We start from the raw sequence: 13,762 nt of genomic DNA, 5'->3' as shown, positions 1-13,762 counted from the left end.
GGACTGACCATTCACAAGTTGTATTTAGAAATCCAAGAAGAAAGTGAACAACCTAACAGTGCAATGTGGTGGGCCTTGTGGGGGGTATTTATGATACTATCATATTAATTACACAAGAATTAAGACAACTGGTTCAATTCCTGCTCCTGGATTAGAGTGCTTTTTGACTGAGACTGAGATGAGAGTGCTTATTTGACTGAACAGGTGAGTGGGATCACTGGAGGTGCGCGAGTTGAGCTGTTGAGAGGTTCAGACTTGTCAACAGGTCATCCCTCATCCACATCCATGATCCATTTAGGGACCGCCAAATATTTCAGAGCATCAATTCAAGCCTTGAATAAGTTGCATCAATTTATATATATAATCTCGGAAAATCAAAATTGCGGTTTAGATGGAAGAGGCTTGTGGATGGACCTATTTCCGAATCCTGATTCCTGAGTTTCAAGTTGAGTTCAATTGCGACCCGCATCCCATGGCGGTCCGAGAGCTAAGCTGTGTAACTGTGTTACAGGGAGGGACGCTGTCTCAGTTCCTCCTTGGACCTTGGTGTACAGCAAGCACCCACGAGAATCTTACCTACGTTTATCGCAGTCACACATGGAGAATATCTCATCCTCTGCCTAGTATTAAGGAGGGGGAGATGTTCTCAATTTTCGGGGTAGTGTGGTGTGGGTAGATGTGGGCAGGAGATCCGAATTGTATATACAAGTGTACATGCACTAATTATGCGTCGATCCGATTCCGGTGGAGTCAACCCCAATTTCAGATCCCAGTATCTTTGAAGTCAAAGCAGAATAAATGCGCAAAACACATGGCATTCAGCCACCCATTCCGAGTAAGGTTTAGCTGAATTTTTTGGCTGTTTAGCAGACTGTGGAATTAATGATAAGGTTCAACGCCATTGATAAATTCATGAGAGATGCATCTTTTACGAATTCAGATTAAGTGAATTCTTTGGATGTTCAATGGGATATAGAACCAAACCAATGATAGGTTTAGCACCAGTAATAAATTTATGGGCTCTCAGTAATAGCCTATGTATTTTATTAATGATGTAAAACCTTATGATTAGGAGTTATTGCCTTGAAAATGCACCGTACACTAGTCATTGGTCATGCATGGTGATGAAAATATGTGATGTAATTTAAAATTTACCCTTAATGTCACTATATTTGTATTCCAAATGCATATAAGAAATATAGTGATGAAGAGAGAGAGAGATTGACTTTATACCATGGTTTTTAAAAACGATTCAGAGACTGAATTGGTCAGAGGTTTGGTTATCGGGTTGAATGGTTCAGTTGTTTGAATCAAATGATCGGCCCATTCTGAAAAAAAAAATAAAAAATGGTCAAAACCATTAGAACGATTAACCGTCTGAATCAATAATTTATTAACCAAAATCAATGATTTTAAACAAATTTTCAGTTTTGGGGAAAATTGAAACCAATCACCTGACAAATTTCCGTTTTTTCCGGTCCGACCTCTGGTCCTGTCCGATTTTGAAAATCATGCTTCATACTCATCTTTGAAGATTGAGGAGCACAGGCTGGGGCTGGGCTGGGCTAACTGACCAGATATAAATATGGGAGATGGTTAGCCGTGTTAACACTTCTTCCGACAACCACTAGTCAGCTTGCAAGTACACCCTGCACTCGTCGTCCAATATATACCTTTTCAACAAACAAAGTATCACAGTAAAATATAAGAATATCCAACATATGAGGGGTATATATGTGGTGCTTGTGTTTGGGGTGAGAGAAAGTGGTAGGTAATTGGAAAATCGACTGTAGTGACTTGTAATAGAATTCAGATAAGGCTCTACTTGAGAAAAGTGTAAATACAAAGTTTAGAAATACAGATATGGACCGTATACAGGTTTTGCAGTCAACACATTTGTATATGCTCTCTTTCCAAACGAAGCCTGAAGCACACGTACGTGTAATAGGATATTATTTATTTCATATTTTTTACTCTTTGAAGATGATGTCTTGTTATTTGGCAAAATTAATTAAGCAGAAGCTGCTAATGTTATTGATTTGTTGAATTCAAGAAATATCAGACTTCTCAGTAAATTTTCAAAATTCAAGAATGTTGTTAGTAAGAATACCCTTTAAAAAGGTGCTAAAATGTTGTAGAGGCAATTAAAAATCTCATTTACATAAGGATCGCAAATATTTAGGGGTCCCTCTGCAATGGACTAAACACAAAGCTAAAGCCTTAGGGTTCATCTTAGGTAAATTCCAGTGTAAATTAAGCAAGTGGAAAGAATCTTCTTTATCTTTTGGTGGCAGACAAGTTTCCCTTCAGTCTATTTTATGAGTGTGATGAAATTTCAAAAAAAAAAAAAAAGATTTCGAGTGATTTGGAAAAGTTCCAAAGATCCTTCTGGTGTTATGAATCTAAAAAAAAAAAACAAATAAAATGGGTTTCGTGGAGTAGATTGTGTACTCCTAAATCTGAGAGGTCATCTTCATCTATTTATATGTTTTTAAGAGTAGTTAATAGAGTGAGACGAAATACAAACTGTTAGAAACTCTTTTGAGTGTGTAAATTGCTACATGAAGGTCATCCTTAGTGTTTTGCTACAGAGAAGAAGAAGAAGACAATATATCTTGTTGTAATCTCTTCATTGAAACATAGTGGAAGTTTTCTTGGACCAATGTCCTCTGGTTTGTCCCTTCTAGTTTTCTCAAGGGTTTTCTAATTTCTTCATTAAAAAATATGTGTGCTCTCACTCTCTATTTCACAACTTGGAAATTGATGAGGACGGATTTGGCCCTCCAATGATAGTGACACATGGCACCTCGAAACAGCTAGGTGACACCCGGAACCACTTAGGCAATAACTTGCCTTAACCAAGTTGATGGTGTCCCATCGGGTGGCCTAGCCCAGACGCGACCTGGTGACCTGCGAGATGTGCTCGTCGACAAATTCGGCATGCATATCCTAACACTCCCACGATACTTGGAAGTTGGCCCACGTGTCGAACAATCCGGAGGGTGGTCAACGTGCATGGTGGTTACCTCAGAGAATCTCATACCACTTAGACGGTTTCTCGAAAATCTCGGATGTAGTGCGTGAAGCCCACGCCAAACTATGCCTATATAAAGGCACCAACCCCAATGGTATGGGGGGGCAAGTAAACATATTCTAACTCTCATACTTTGTGATTTTTAGCTCACAGTTTACTATGAGAGTACTGACTTAAGCATCAGAGTGACTTCGCCGGGTTAGCCACCCTAGGTCCTCTGACATTGATTCCTTACAGATTTCTAAAGAACTACGAAGCTCAACAATCAATCCAGCTCGTCACCAGGCAGCTCGACACTCTGGTAAGATCGACAACTAATAAGCAGCTCAGCCCTCTGGTAAGCTCGGCACCTAATAGGCAGCTCGACACTCTGGTCAGCTCGGCACCTAACCTGCCTAGCTCAGCCTAGTCAACTCGTCACCTAACCTGCCTAGCTCGGCCCAGTCAGTTCGGCACCTAACCTGCCCAGCTCAGCCCAGTTAACTCGGCACCTAATTTTCCCCCAGCTCGGCCTGGTCAGCTCGGCATCCAGGTCCTCATCCAACAAAAGTTCATTTCGACCTTTGAATCATTGACCACTTGGAAGCAGACCAAATGACAATGTACTTACCACAAAAAATTGATACATCACCAAAAATTGATTCATAAGAAATAATACATTTTTCTAACAAAATAGAAGAGTCTATGAAACCTTTGAATGGTTCCCCTTCATTTGAAAGTAAGGATCTTCAAATTCGATACTTAATCAAGCTTCTGCCGGTAGATGGGATACTGAGAAATTATCTTCTTTATTTTTGCAATAGGAAATGACTTTAATTATGAATATTCATATTTTTAACAAAAGCTTTGACAAATTGGTTTGGATGAAGAATGCTCCTGGAAATCAATGCTGTCTGGAAGAATGGAGAGTGACAAATACCTCTGTTCAGTCTGGTTTCCTGGCTTGGATTAGAAGGATTTGAAAATTAAAAATCCCTCCACGATTTAAACTTTTCTTTGGAGATTGTTTTGTGGTTTCATCATCTTAGAATCTGATCTTGTAGAAAAAGGAATTGTAAGTGGTAACAAATGCATGTTTGTTTTTTGTCCCTATGCTTATGCTTTCTTGTTTGCAAGTCCGTAGTCTTTTTTTTCTTAGTAATTGGTGATATGTACCACACTAATAACCCCCTCTCCCCAAAGTAGGTGGCTGCAGAAATCGAATCCACGTCTCTATGGTCAATGGTGGTAGATGATTCTTGCCTTAACTCTCTTCAAAAACTGTTTTCATTATTATATACCAACAGAGCCACCTCTCTATGGTCAATGGTGGAAGATGATTCTTGCCTTAATTCTCTTCAGATCCAAATTAATACTTTCTACATCCAACGTGACGGAGCCTTTTGTTCTAGCAACATGGGTAATAATGCTAAAGAATTTGCCTTACCTGCATGTGGGTAACCTCGGTTTTGTAAGAGAGACAATATTAGAAAGTAGAAACAGAAATGATAGCAGTTTTTGAAGCCCTCTCTTTAGCGTGGTTGCAGGAATGGAGTTCGCTAGTTGTCTTCTCAGACTCTCAGTTAGTGAATTTAGCTTTAAAAGGAAATCGGGAAGGCATTCCTTGGCATTTAGTGGTCTTTTGGACAAGGTTCTGTTGATAGTTTTTCTTTTTCCTTTTTCCTTTTTTATTTCTTGACGGTTCTGTTGGTAGTTAAACAATTGAATCCTGTATCTCTTCTCTTCAGGTGATATTAGTCACTACTCAGGCTTTTAAGTTTTAACACAGAGGGATTGTACCTCTAGTCTGTGGGTGGGACTCCACAATTGAACAATTACTATATGCAAGATTACTCCCAAATGCAACCAAGATAAGAGTCTTCAACGCGGACAATGAGCTCATGCTTTAAAATCAACCCCCAGTAACTGTCACTCTGATAGACACGTACAAGCCAAACTGATACAGGGATAATCCAGGGTGAAAAGCCTAAAATTAATTAATAAACCATTTGCAGATGGGGGTTCATCGTCTCACTCAAGTTTCAAACATGGGCACCAGATACAGGTGTAATATCAACTCGTAGAATGGACAGGACATTCTTCCATTTATTTAGCATAAATATATTCAACAACTTTTAGTTATATTTTTATAAAAATAAATTATAAAAATTTCTGAATTATTAAAATCCGTGATATTTAAAGAAATAATGTCTCAATAGAATGTAGTAAAAATTACTCTTTTGAAGCCCCTAAAAGGAGATGTCAGCTAGCTTGCTGATATGCTCTTCTGCATGTTGTAACCAAGACTTGGGATTGGAGGACGGGCTAACCCCGTTACACAGCCCATTGGCCTAGCATAAAATCTTAAAAAGACAAAAAAGAAAAAAAAAAAACTGATAATTTAGCAAGGTTGTGTTAAGGTGGGTCACATATGTGTTTTTAATTTATATATAGTGAATCAGTGATCCATAATAATTATTTGTTTTAAACATTCAAGATTAAAGGCTTTCTTCTTGATGCTTATTAGGTATGCATTTTTGGGTAGCTCTCTGCTCTCTTTAGATAGAGAGGCCTTTCACTCACAAGAAGATATTAATAGAATAACTATATTTTCCTCATACTCTGAGCGTTCTTTTAGTCCATTATTTTGCAACAATTTGAAGATGACAACTGACCAGTAAGAGAACATCTACCAATAATTTCTGGGCTGATTTACTTTGTACACCATTATGCAATTTCCCAGTTAAGAGGCTGACTGATAGCACAACTTAACTCAACCCCGCTCCCGTCTTTTTTTTTTTTTAAACCCCAAACTTCACCTTTCCCCTAGCCCAGAATACACCATTCTCTCCCTCACCAGCTCAACAAACCCCCTCAAACAGAAAAGATACATAAAATACTTGGTGACCATATCTAAACCTAGGCACAGGGAGATCAATCTTATCTTCATGAATAATAGGTTTAACATGATGAGCTAAATCAGTTAGCAAGGTACCCAGGAGATCTTACTGAGAAGATCTTGCAGGTTTTGACAAACATAATTTTGCTTGGTCCTTCATCCCCAGGTCTTAATATTGCATCTTCTAATGTGCTTGATCAATTTCCTCAAGTAAATGGGTAGTTCCCTCTGGGTTTAAGCAAACTCGGTAGACTTGTTAATTTTAATGAAGTTACCCTCCTGAGTTTCAGTACTATTTGGGAAATTAAACCATAAAGCTAGCATTTACCCTACTTGATTGGTTAATTTGAAGAAATGATATGTATTGATGGATTTTGCGGATAAAGCTTCATTCATTGCTGAACACACACAAAAACGATCTATTCCAAAGATGTATAATGTTTTATCAGCTCAAGTTGCATTGCTAAATTAGACAGTGAGAGTCACATTTGATACACCCATCCATTATCCAAAATGCTTGGGGTGCGTGAAGAAATTACTGAACAATGTTAAAAATAACAATATGCCAATAGAATAAGCATAATAATGGTGATGAACAAGTGACGAGATTAGGAAAGATGCTATTAGAAATCAATCCATCTCAAGAGAAAGCAACTGAGATGCTATAGCCTGGCCAAAGAAGATTGCCAGCATGATAGAGGGCTCTATAAGAACCAAGGAAAACCAAAAGAAAGTGATCTCATGAAACAAGATATGAATCCCAAGATTCAATGAAAGATATGGTTCAAAACTAAAAACATGGAGATCTGGGAAGTCGAAATGAAGATTGACGCATTGGTAAAAACAACCACAAATAAACACCACATGAGATGAAGACAAGGTATATTTCTCTCTCTAATAGCATTTAAAAGAAACTTACATCAGCTCTCCTTGAGGTTTAAAAACAAGAATAAGCTTAAAATCTTCATTAGTTGAACAAAACATTCAAAGGTACTTACATCCATAAAATTTTATGCAACTTTAGTTTGCCATTGTACAATAGGAAGACAGTTACATAAACCTTTCTTGAAATAAAAAGCAAACAGAAAAAAGGCCATCTTTAATTGGATTCATCGTCTCACATGCCCTTCCTTGTACCTTTCTTCATACATAAACCTCCATCCTGGGCTCGAAACAGAAGGCAGACATGAATTCCTTTGCCTCCCCATTCATAAAACACTTTGGCAATTCAGTCCATTCATTTCTCACCAAATCACATAAGTAACAACTACTAAACTCACCAGAATTCACACATATAAGTATCTGATCTCCAGATCCTACACAATTTATATCTGCTTTCTTGCCATAAAATTCATGTGACATCGATGGAGGCATAACTGCAAGCTGATGCCACGACCGGTCCCTCTCACAGAATTTCCAGACTCTAAGATTCGCGGCTTCTAGGAACTCTGACAATAGCACTACCAATACCTCACCCCTACACTCAACAACATCAATGGAATACTCAAAAAAGACCGGAAGCAACCTTGGATACTCAAAGAAGCATGTGTGGGCTAAATTGCATGAGATAACCGTCCCTGAGGAGCTAAGAAAATAAATAATCTCTTCACCATCTTTGACAGTTATAACAGATGAGTATTGCTTCGATGGGCTTCTTTGCATGTTAGTCATGACAACATCTCCTGCTTTACTGAGAAAGTAAAGAGTCTCATCTCCAGCCATCTCAGATTCTAATGAATTGCTGGTTTTCCTACTGAGCACAATCTCTTCTTGCCACAAGTTTTTCTCTGAATCATAGACTTTGACAGAGAGACTTGGGAATTCACCAGAGACTAATACAAGCTTATACGAGGAGTGGTTAGAAGATGAAACCATTGCAATGGCATGGACAGTCTGACTTTGAGTGGTCTCACCTACAGGAGGAATTTCTCGGCAGGCACCTGTGACTGGGTTGCAGACAACAAAGTCACCAGAAATAGTGCGGAAACATATCAGACCACCAGAAGCAGCAACTGGAATGAAATTGCAGCTGGGATTTTGTTGGAGAAGTTGGTTATTAAGATTTTTCCATTTCCTTTCAGCAGTGTCAAAGATAATTGATTGGTCAAGATGGGGACCAACCATGAAAAACCAAGGATCCCGATAGGGAACCTGAGAGCAGGCAAGTTGAAAAGTTGCAGAGTCTGCAACAGAACTCCATCTTTTGCACACTGAACGGAGGCGGCAGAAGCTTGATGTTGGTAGCCATGAGAGCACCCTCTCGAGCAGGTCTTGGTTCAACTCGTCAAAGGACAGGCCCAACATCCCAATATCTCTTTCTTCAGGTAGTTTTCTCTTCAAGGTTTTCTTTGATACCAAGTTCTGATCCATTTCCATGAACTGGAAATATGTAAAGAAGATCTGCAAGACCAAAGGCAAATGGCATGTTATTAGCAAAAGGGAATCTCCCTAGCCTGTAGAAAAAAGAGAGTATGCATGGAGGTGACAAGCTTGTGCAATGTACAAGAAGTTGAGAACACGATATCACAAAAAGAAAATGAAAGAAAGAAAGAAAACCACATCCTAAATTACCAAATATCTCGAAAGGAAAACAAAACTTTGCAGGACAGGTCAGGAAAAATTTTCAAGTAATTGTGCTTTTAGAGGTAAAACCATTAGAGCATAAAATCAGAAAGCTATAACTATTTCAGGAAATCGAGACTCAAGAGCTCTGTTCACTAATTAGATTTTCCTTTTCTTTTTGAAAAGGAATCTAAACAGAAGAGACGACAAGGAAGAGAAACAATTACATAACAATCATATAAAATCAACAAACGAAAATTTGATTTCCTACAAAAACGGCCAAATGTATACGACCAAAATGACAGCTCATTAATGTAATTGCAGTTGACAAAAAACTGAAGAATACAGTACAAAAATCTTTCCAATCTTCATACAAAGAGAGCGAAAACACAGAGAAGTTAAGGATTAAATCGAAATTCCAAAATACTAATGACTCTTCTTCTTAACAAGAGAAAACCCAGAAATCTCAAGAACTGTTTAAAAACTGTACAGACAAGCCCCCTACATATTATTTACAATTTTCTTAAATATATATTTACAAATGCATCAGGAAAACCTTTAAGAAAGGGCCAAAGAACAAACAAAGAACGGTCTAAACTGCACAGAAAGGTCAGATAGATATTGCATTCTTGCTTTAACGTCCAAAGATTAACCAAAAGAAGTTGTTTTCATATAACAATCCAGGATCATTTCCTGCCCTCCACTCCCGTGAGAAGCACAGGAAAGAAATATCTCCAGAACACTAAACAGTCAAGGCATCATCTTTCTTTTAATTAGATATCTTAACACTCTATTGAAATCAACATTTTGTACAAGCCAGAATAAAACAATTCCATTCTCTAATTTAATCTGAAAGGGAAAGATTACAAGACCAAAGCACTAGGTAATGGCACTAGCTAAGAACATTGAGCAGAAGAAGAGATGAATTTCATTTAGCAGGCCAAGGAGCTTCATTAAACAAACAGGAGCACTTAAAGGAAAAATCAAGAAAAAGAAAATAGGAACTAAATCCAGGTAACCCACATTCGATCCTTCTGAGAAGTCAAAGAAATCTCAAGACATAAAAAACGAAAAACTCAAACATTTTATAACAGAAAACAGCTAGAAACAAATCAAGAAAAAAAAAAAAAAAACCTGCTTGCTTTGCTTGAGGCAGCAGACTACATCATTAATTGATGAAACCATCTTCAACTCAAAAAGAAAAACCATAAAATAATGAGAAATAGAGCCAACAGAGATGGAGAATGCACCTGTTATCCGAATTCCTGCCCCTTAACGAACTGTGAATGAAAGACAAGTTTGCTCCTTCTTCCTCAGAGACATATATATGGAGAGAGAGAGAGAGAGAGAGAGAGAGAGAGAGAGCGAAGCTTCCTGGGGAGCTCTTTTTGTTTGGCGTTGACAGAGGGGGTGGTGGGCCGGAATCCGAAACGGTTGGGGGACCACGCTAACATGCGCCGGCACGCGACAGTAAAACGCAACTAAACGAGTAAAACTTTCTTTGCCTGCTGAATGACCATTTTACCCTCGCACGAATCCCTGTCATCTGGCTTCTAATTTTCAAAGGCTATGCTTAGAGTCAAAGGATACAAGTCGGGGCTGGTTAGTTGGGTTGAGATCAACCGTCAGCCCTAACTCAATCTAAGTACCCGATGACTTGGAAGTTGGATGGATTCTAATTGGTTTACTCACCGGTTGCGTGTGGGATTGCTAAAAAATAACACTTCAATTAACCCAACCAAAAATCTAAATCAGGTTCATACTTCTCAACCCAACCCTAACTTAAATTTCAAGTTTTTTCAACCCAAGTATTAACCATAGCTAGTAGACAAAAAAGCCTCAGCATGTCATGAGTCAATCAAGCACTGGTCCGAGCTAGCATAGTTCGGAGTTTGGACCAGCGTCGGGTCCAGGTGTTAAATAATTAATGATAAAAAATTTAAAATGGTAATACTTAAAAAGAAGATATTTGACGCCAAGCCACTACTCTTGATCTTTATCTACGAAGAGACTAGAGACCATCAATGGAAGAATGGCCCTAACCATTGCTTTGGCCAAATCAGAATCAGGTTCTTAAAGCTTAAAAGCTCCAGCGTTTTCATATATATATATATATATATATATATATATATATTTTTAGTCAAATAGACCCACTTGGAACGTCAAGTCAGCTTAGAGCCCGTTGGGGAGGGGCTTCTGTGGTGATTGAGCTGCATTCATGAAAGTCTGATTTTTTTGGTTACTTGTCAGATTTTTGCCAAATTAAATACAGCTTGACAACCTTCTGAATTTCTTTATCTCATGCAATGCCATAGACAGCTGAGTGAAAGCCCTTATTCTCAAGGGGCCGGGCTCTCATTCAGCAATTCTTTTTAAAGCTTTTAGAAGGCCCAAATAAAATATACATTGGAAAAAGTCCCAAATATTTAACGTGAGCAACTCCAAATTAATAAAAGTATATATATATATATATATAGGTTGCATTTAGTGGGTTTCTTCGGTTGACATTTGGGAGAGAGAGGATGGCTATAAACTTAAATAAAACCCAACTGAATTATGTGTAATGCCATGTAGAGAGCCCCATAATCACTAATATAAAAATCATAGCTATATGCAGTAAACCAAACCCTAATTAATGCATAAATAGGCGCAAATTAGCCGTTTCATAAAATATGAACAAAAAGAAGAGAACAGAGGAAAGCGTTTCTTCAACAACTACAAGGTGTAGATGCAAAAGCGGTGGCTGACCTTTGTAAAGCAAAAGCGACCAGACCTAACCTCCTCCGCCTCGTCGAGGAATCTCTCGCTCTCTCTCTCTCCCCAACTCTTGCGCCCTCGTGCCTCGTGGGTTTATATCTGCATACTTTATTTGTTTCTACCTCGCAAGTCAATGCCAATAACCCTGGCAGACACATTAAAGAATGGGGAGAATGAGAAGAAAAAGCCGTTAATTACGACCCCTTTCCTCGGGCTGTTTCAGGCGGGATACTGTTACTCTATCTCTCTCTCTTGTATGCAGAGATCTCGATGCCACCTTTGTCAGTATCTCTTCTAGCTGTTATCCTTCGTGGATCTCTCCTCTCTCTTCTCTCTCTCTCTCACACTCAGACACTCTCTCTCAGTAGACAGTACACACTCTCGTTGAGAGTTGAGAGTTGAGTCTTGAGACTGTGTTAGCCATGTATCGTAGATCTCTCCCTCACACTCACAGATTCAGTCACAGTCACAGTCACAGAGCTAGAGTGACAGACGCACACACACGCATTGAGATTTGAGATAGTAAGATGCTTTTTGGTTCCCTCAGCCTTGGTTTTAATTGCCATGGCATGCCATGCCAATTATGCCATGGGGGTGCACATGTTTGTCAATGGCTAACACGTGGGGTCCTCCTGGCACCTGTCAAATAGCTTTACAAACACCCAACAAGTCAGACCCAGACGGACGGGTAGACCCCGGCCTTTCAGTTTTAGATCGTTAGATATGAGTCTAAATTTTGACCCTTTAATGGGACCCAATTTGATAGAGACAGACCATTGCACAAGGGTCATTCCAACGTCTGGACTCTGGAGAATGCAGATTGCAGAGGCAACCCCACTCCCCACAGGCCAAAACAATTAAATGGTGCAGTAAGACAGTAACCCCAACTCCAATCAAGACCCCTGTCTGTCTATCAGGCAGCGGAGTAACAGTACTGGCATACGTCAAATTAAGCTTGAAAGATCTTCCCACCAGAGATGCATGACTAATTTAAGGGAACGGTGCCGCATATAGTCAAAAATCAAAATGGCTTCTTTCCGGTCAATCACAAAAATAAATCATAATTTCTTTAAAAAAGCATCTTCATATATATATGAATTAGAATTAGAGAAGAAAAATGGACCATATCATATGCATATAAAAAAATATATATATATGCATGGTATTGATATGTCATATTACTCATTATATGCATGCCATGCATGTGTAGTAGTAATAGTAATAGTATAGGAATAGCTTAATAGCAGAGTTGTGCATCATCGTCTTTCACTTTTTACTACTACCAGTCTACCACTACTGTTACGTTATTTCTTGGAAATTTCCTTAAAATTAAAGGGCCGGCCAACGAGACCTTTTTTTTTTTCCCAAAGGTATTCAAGTTGTAACCTGACTGAAAATGGCATTTCAAAAACATGCTTCCAAGAATCCCATCCCTCTCCCGCCTGGAGAAACATTTGTTAGTGTCCCTGCAGATTAAGAATCAGTATAGATTTTTGTCAAGAATTAATTATTGGGAAAGTTCATCCTTTCTTCTTTCTTGCTTATTCTAGCTATTTTAAAATACATTTACATTTACATTTAATTAGCATGGATTCTCTACGCAATTCTCTCACTCTTGTAGCTTACGCCTGTTCAGAATACATACATTATATTAAAATAACAATAATAAAAGATAAAAAGGGCCAAACCCAACCGTGTTCCAACCCTCATCATTCATAAACAAATAATATTACAAGTTTTCCAAAAAGAGAAAAAGGAAAAAAGCAACACCCCCCGTGGCCGTAAATACTTGTATGTATTGTACACAGTTTTAGGCTTAGGTAATAGGGTTGGGTCCGTTTGTCCATCTCGGTAGTCGAGATTGTTTTTCCAATTAAATAAACGGAAGAAACAACATTCCCCGCCGCACGTGAAAGGGCAGTGTGCCTTACTTATGCATGCTTTCTCTTCCTTTATTACTTAAAAGCTTCTTTTTGAATTTATTTTTCAAGAGAAGAGATTTTCTTTTCTTTTTAATTTTTCCCCACTTCCTCTTCTGTTTGGTCAATGCCCGATGTAGGGAAAAGTAGCATTGTAGCTTCCACTATGCTTAGCAGCGAGGTAAGTAGTATAAATAACAAATAAAACTAATGGATTGGATAAAGAAATTTCCAGTTGGCTGACTAGTGACCTGTGGCTGTGATTGAATCCCAGCAGCCCCACCTAACTAATTATAAGCCAGAGAGCAGAGATTTTGGCATTGTGCTCCCCCCAAGACAAGGAGCAATGAAGACTCCTAACTTTGGAAAGCGCTGTCTTGGGTTTGGGGTCACAGTAAACAAACAAATGCCTGCATCGACATAAAATTTCAGCCAGTATTTCAAAGTTCAAACTTTTTTTATGGTAGACGATATTATTTGTGCCTTATGTTTATTTATTTTTTGTGAAAATTTCTTAAATTATCTTTACTATTTAGCTAATTGAAAAACTCTATCTTTATCATTTATATATTTTCTTAAAATATTCTTATTGCTTTTGTTAATTGACAAATG

The 13,762-nt window shown here is 38.4% G+C and overlaps 1 protein-coding gene across 1 annotated transcript; it reads right to left on the bottom strand.

Moving 5' to 3' along the window:
* Positions 1-6,782: 6,782 nt before the first annotated feature.
* Positions 6,783-9,864, bottom strand: LOC148846734 (F-box only protein 13-like). The gene is made up of 2 exons (XM_088948128.1): positions 9,725-9,864; positions 6,783-8,312 (listed from the first exon to the last, which is right to left on the bottom strand). Exon 2 carries the CDS (start codon positions 8,286-8,288, stop codon positions 7,056-7,058), a length of 1,233 nt encoding a protein of 410 aa, XP_088804254.1. The 5' UTR covers positions 8,289-8,312; positions 9,725-9,864; the 3' UTR covers positions 6,783-7,055.
* Between the last annotated feature and the right edge of the window lie 3,898 nt (positions 9,865-13,762).

The sequence above is a fragment of the Nelumbo lutea genome, chromosome 6, assembly GCF_056320005.1.
Source record: "Nelumbo lutea isolate HS-2025 chromosome 6, American lotus-T2T, whole genome shotgun sequence".
NCBI classification, from domain to species: Eukaryota; Viridiplantae; Streptophyta; class Magnoliopsida; order Proteales; family Nelumbonaceae; genus Nelumbo; species Nelumbo lutea.
This window is presented reverse-complemented; position numbering and strand designations above follow the sequence as displayed.

Coding starts and splice junctions, on each gene's coding strand:
- LOC148846734 (XM_088948128.1), bottom strand. CDS start 8,288: ATGGAAATGGATCAGAACTTGGTATCAAAGAAAACCTTGAAGAGAAAA.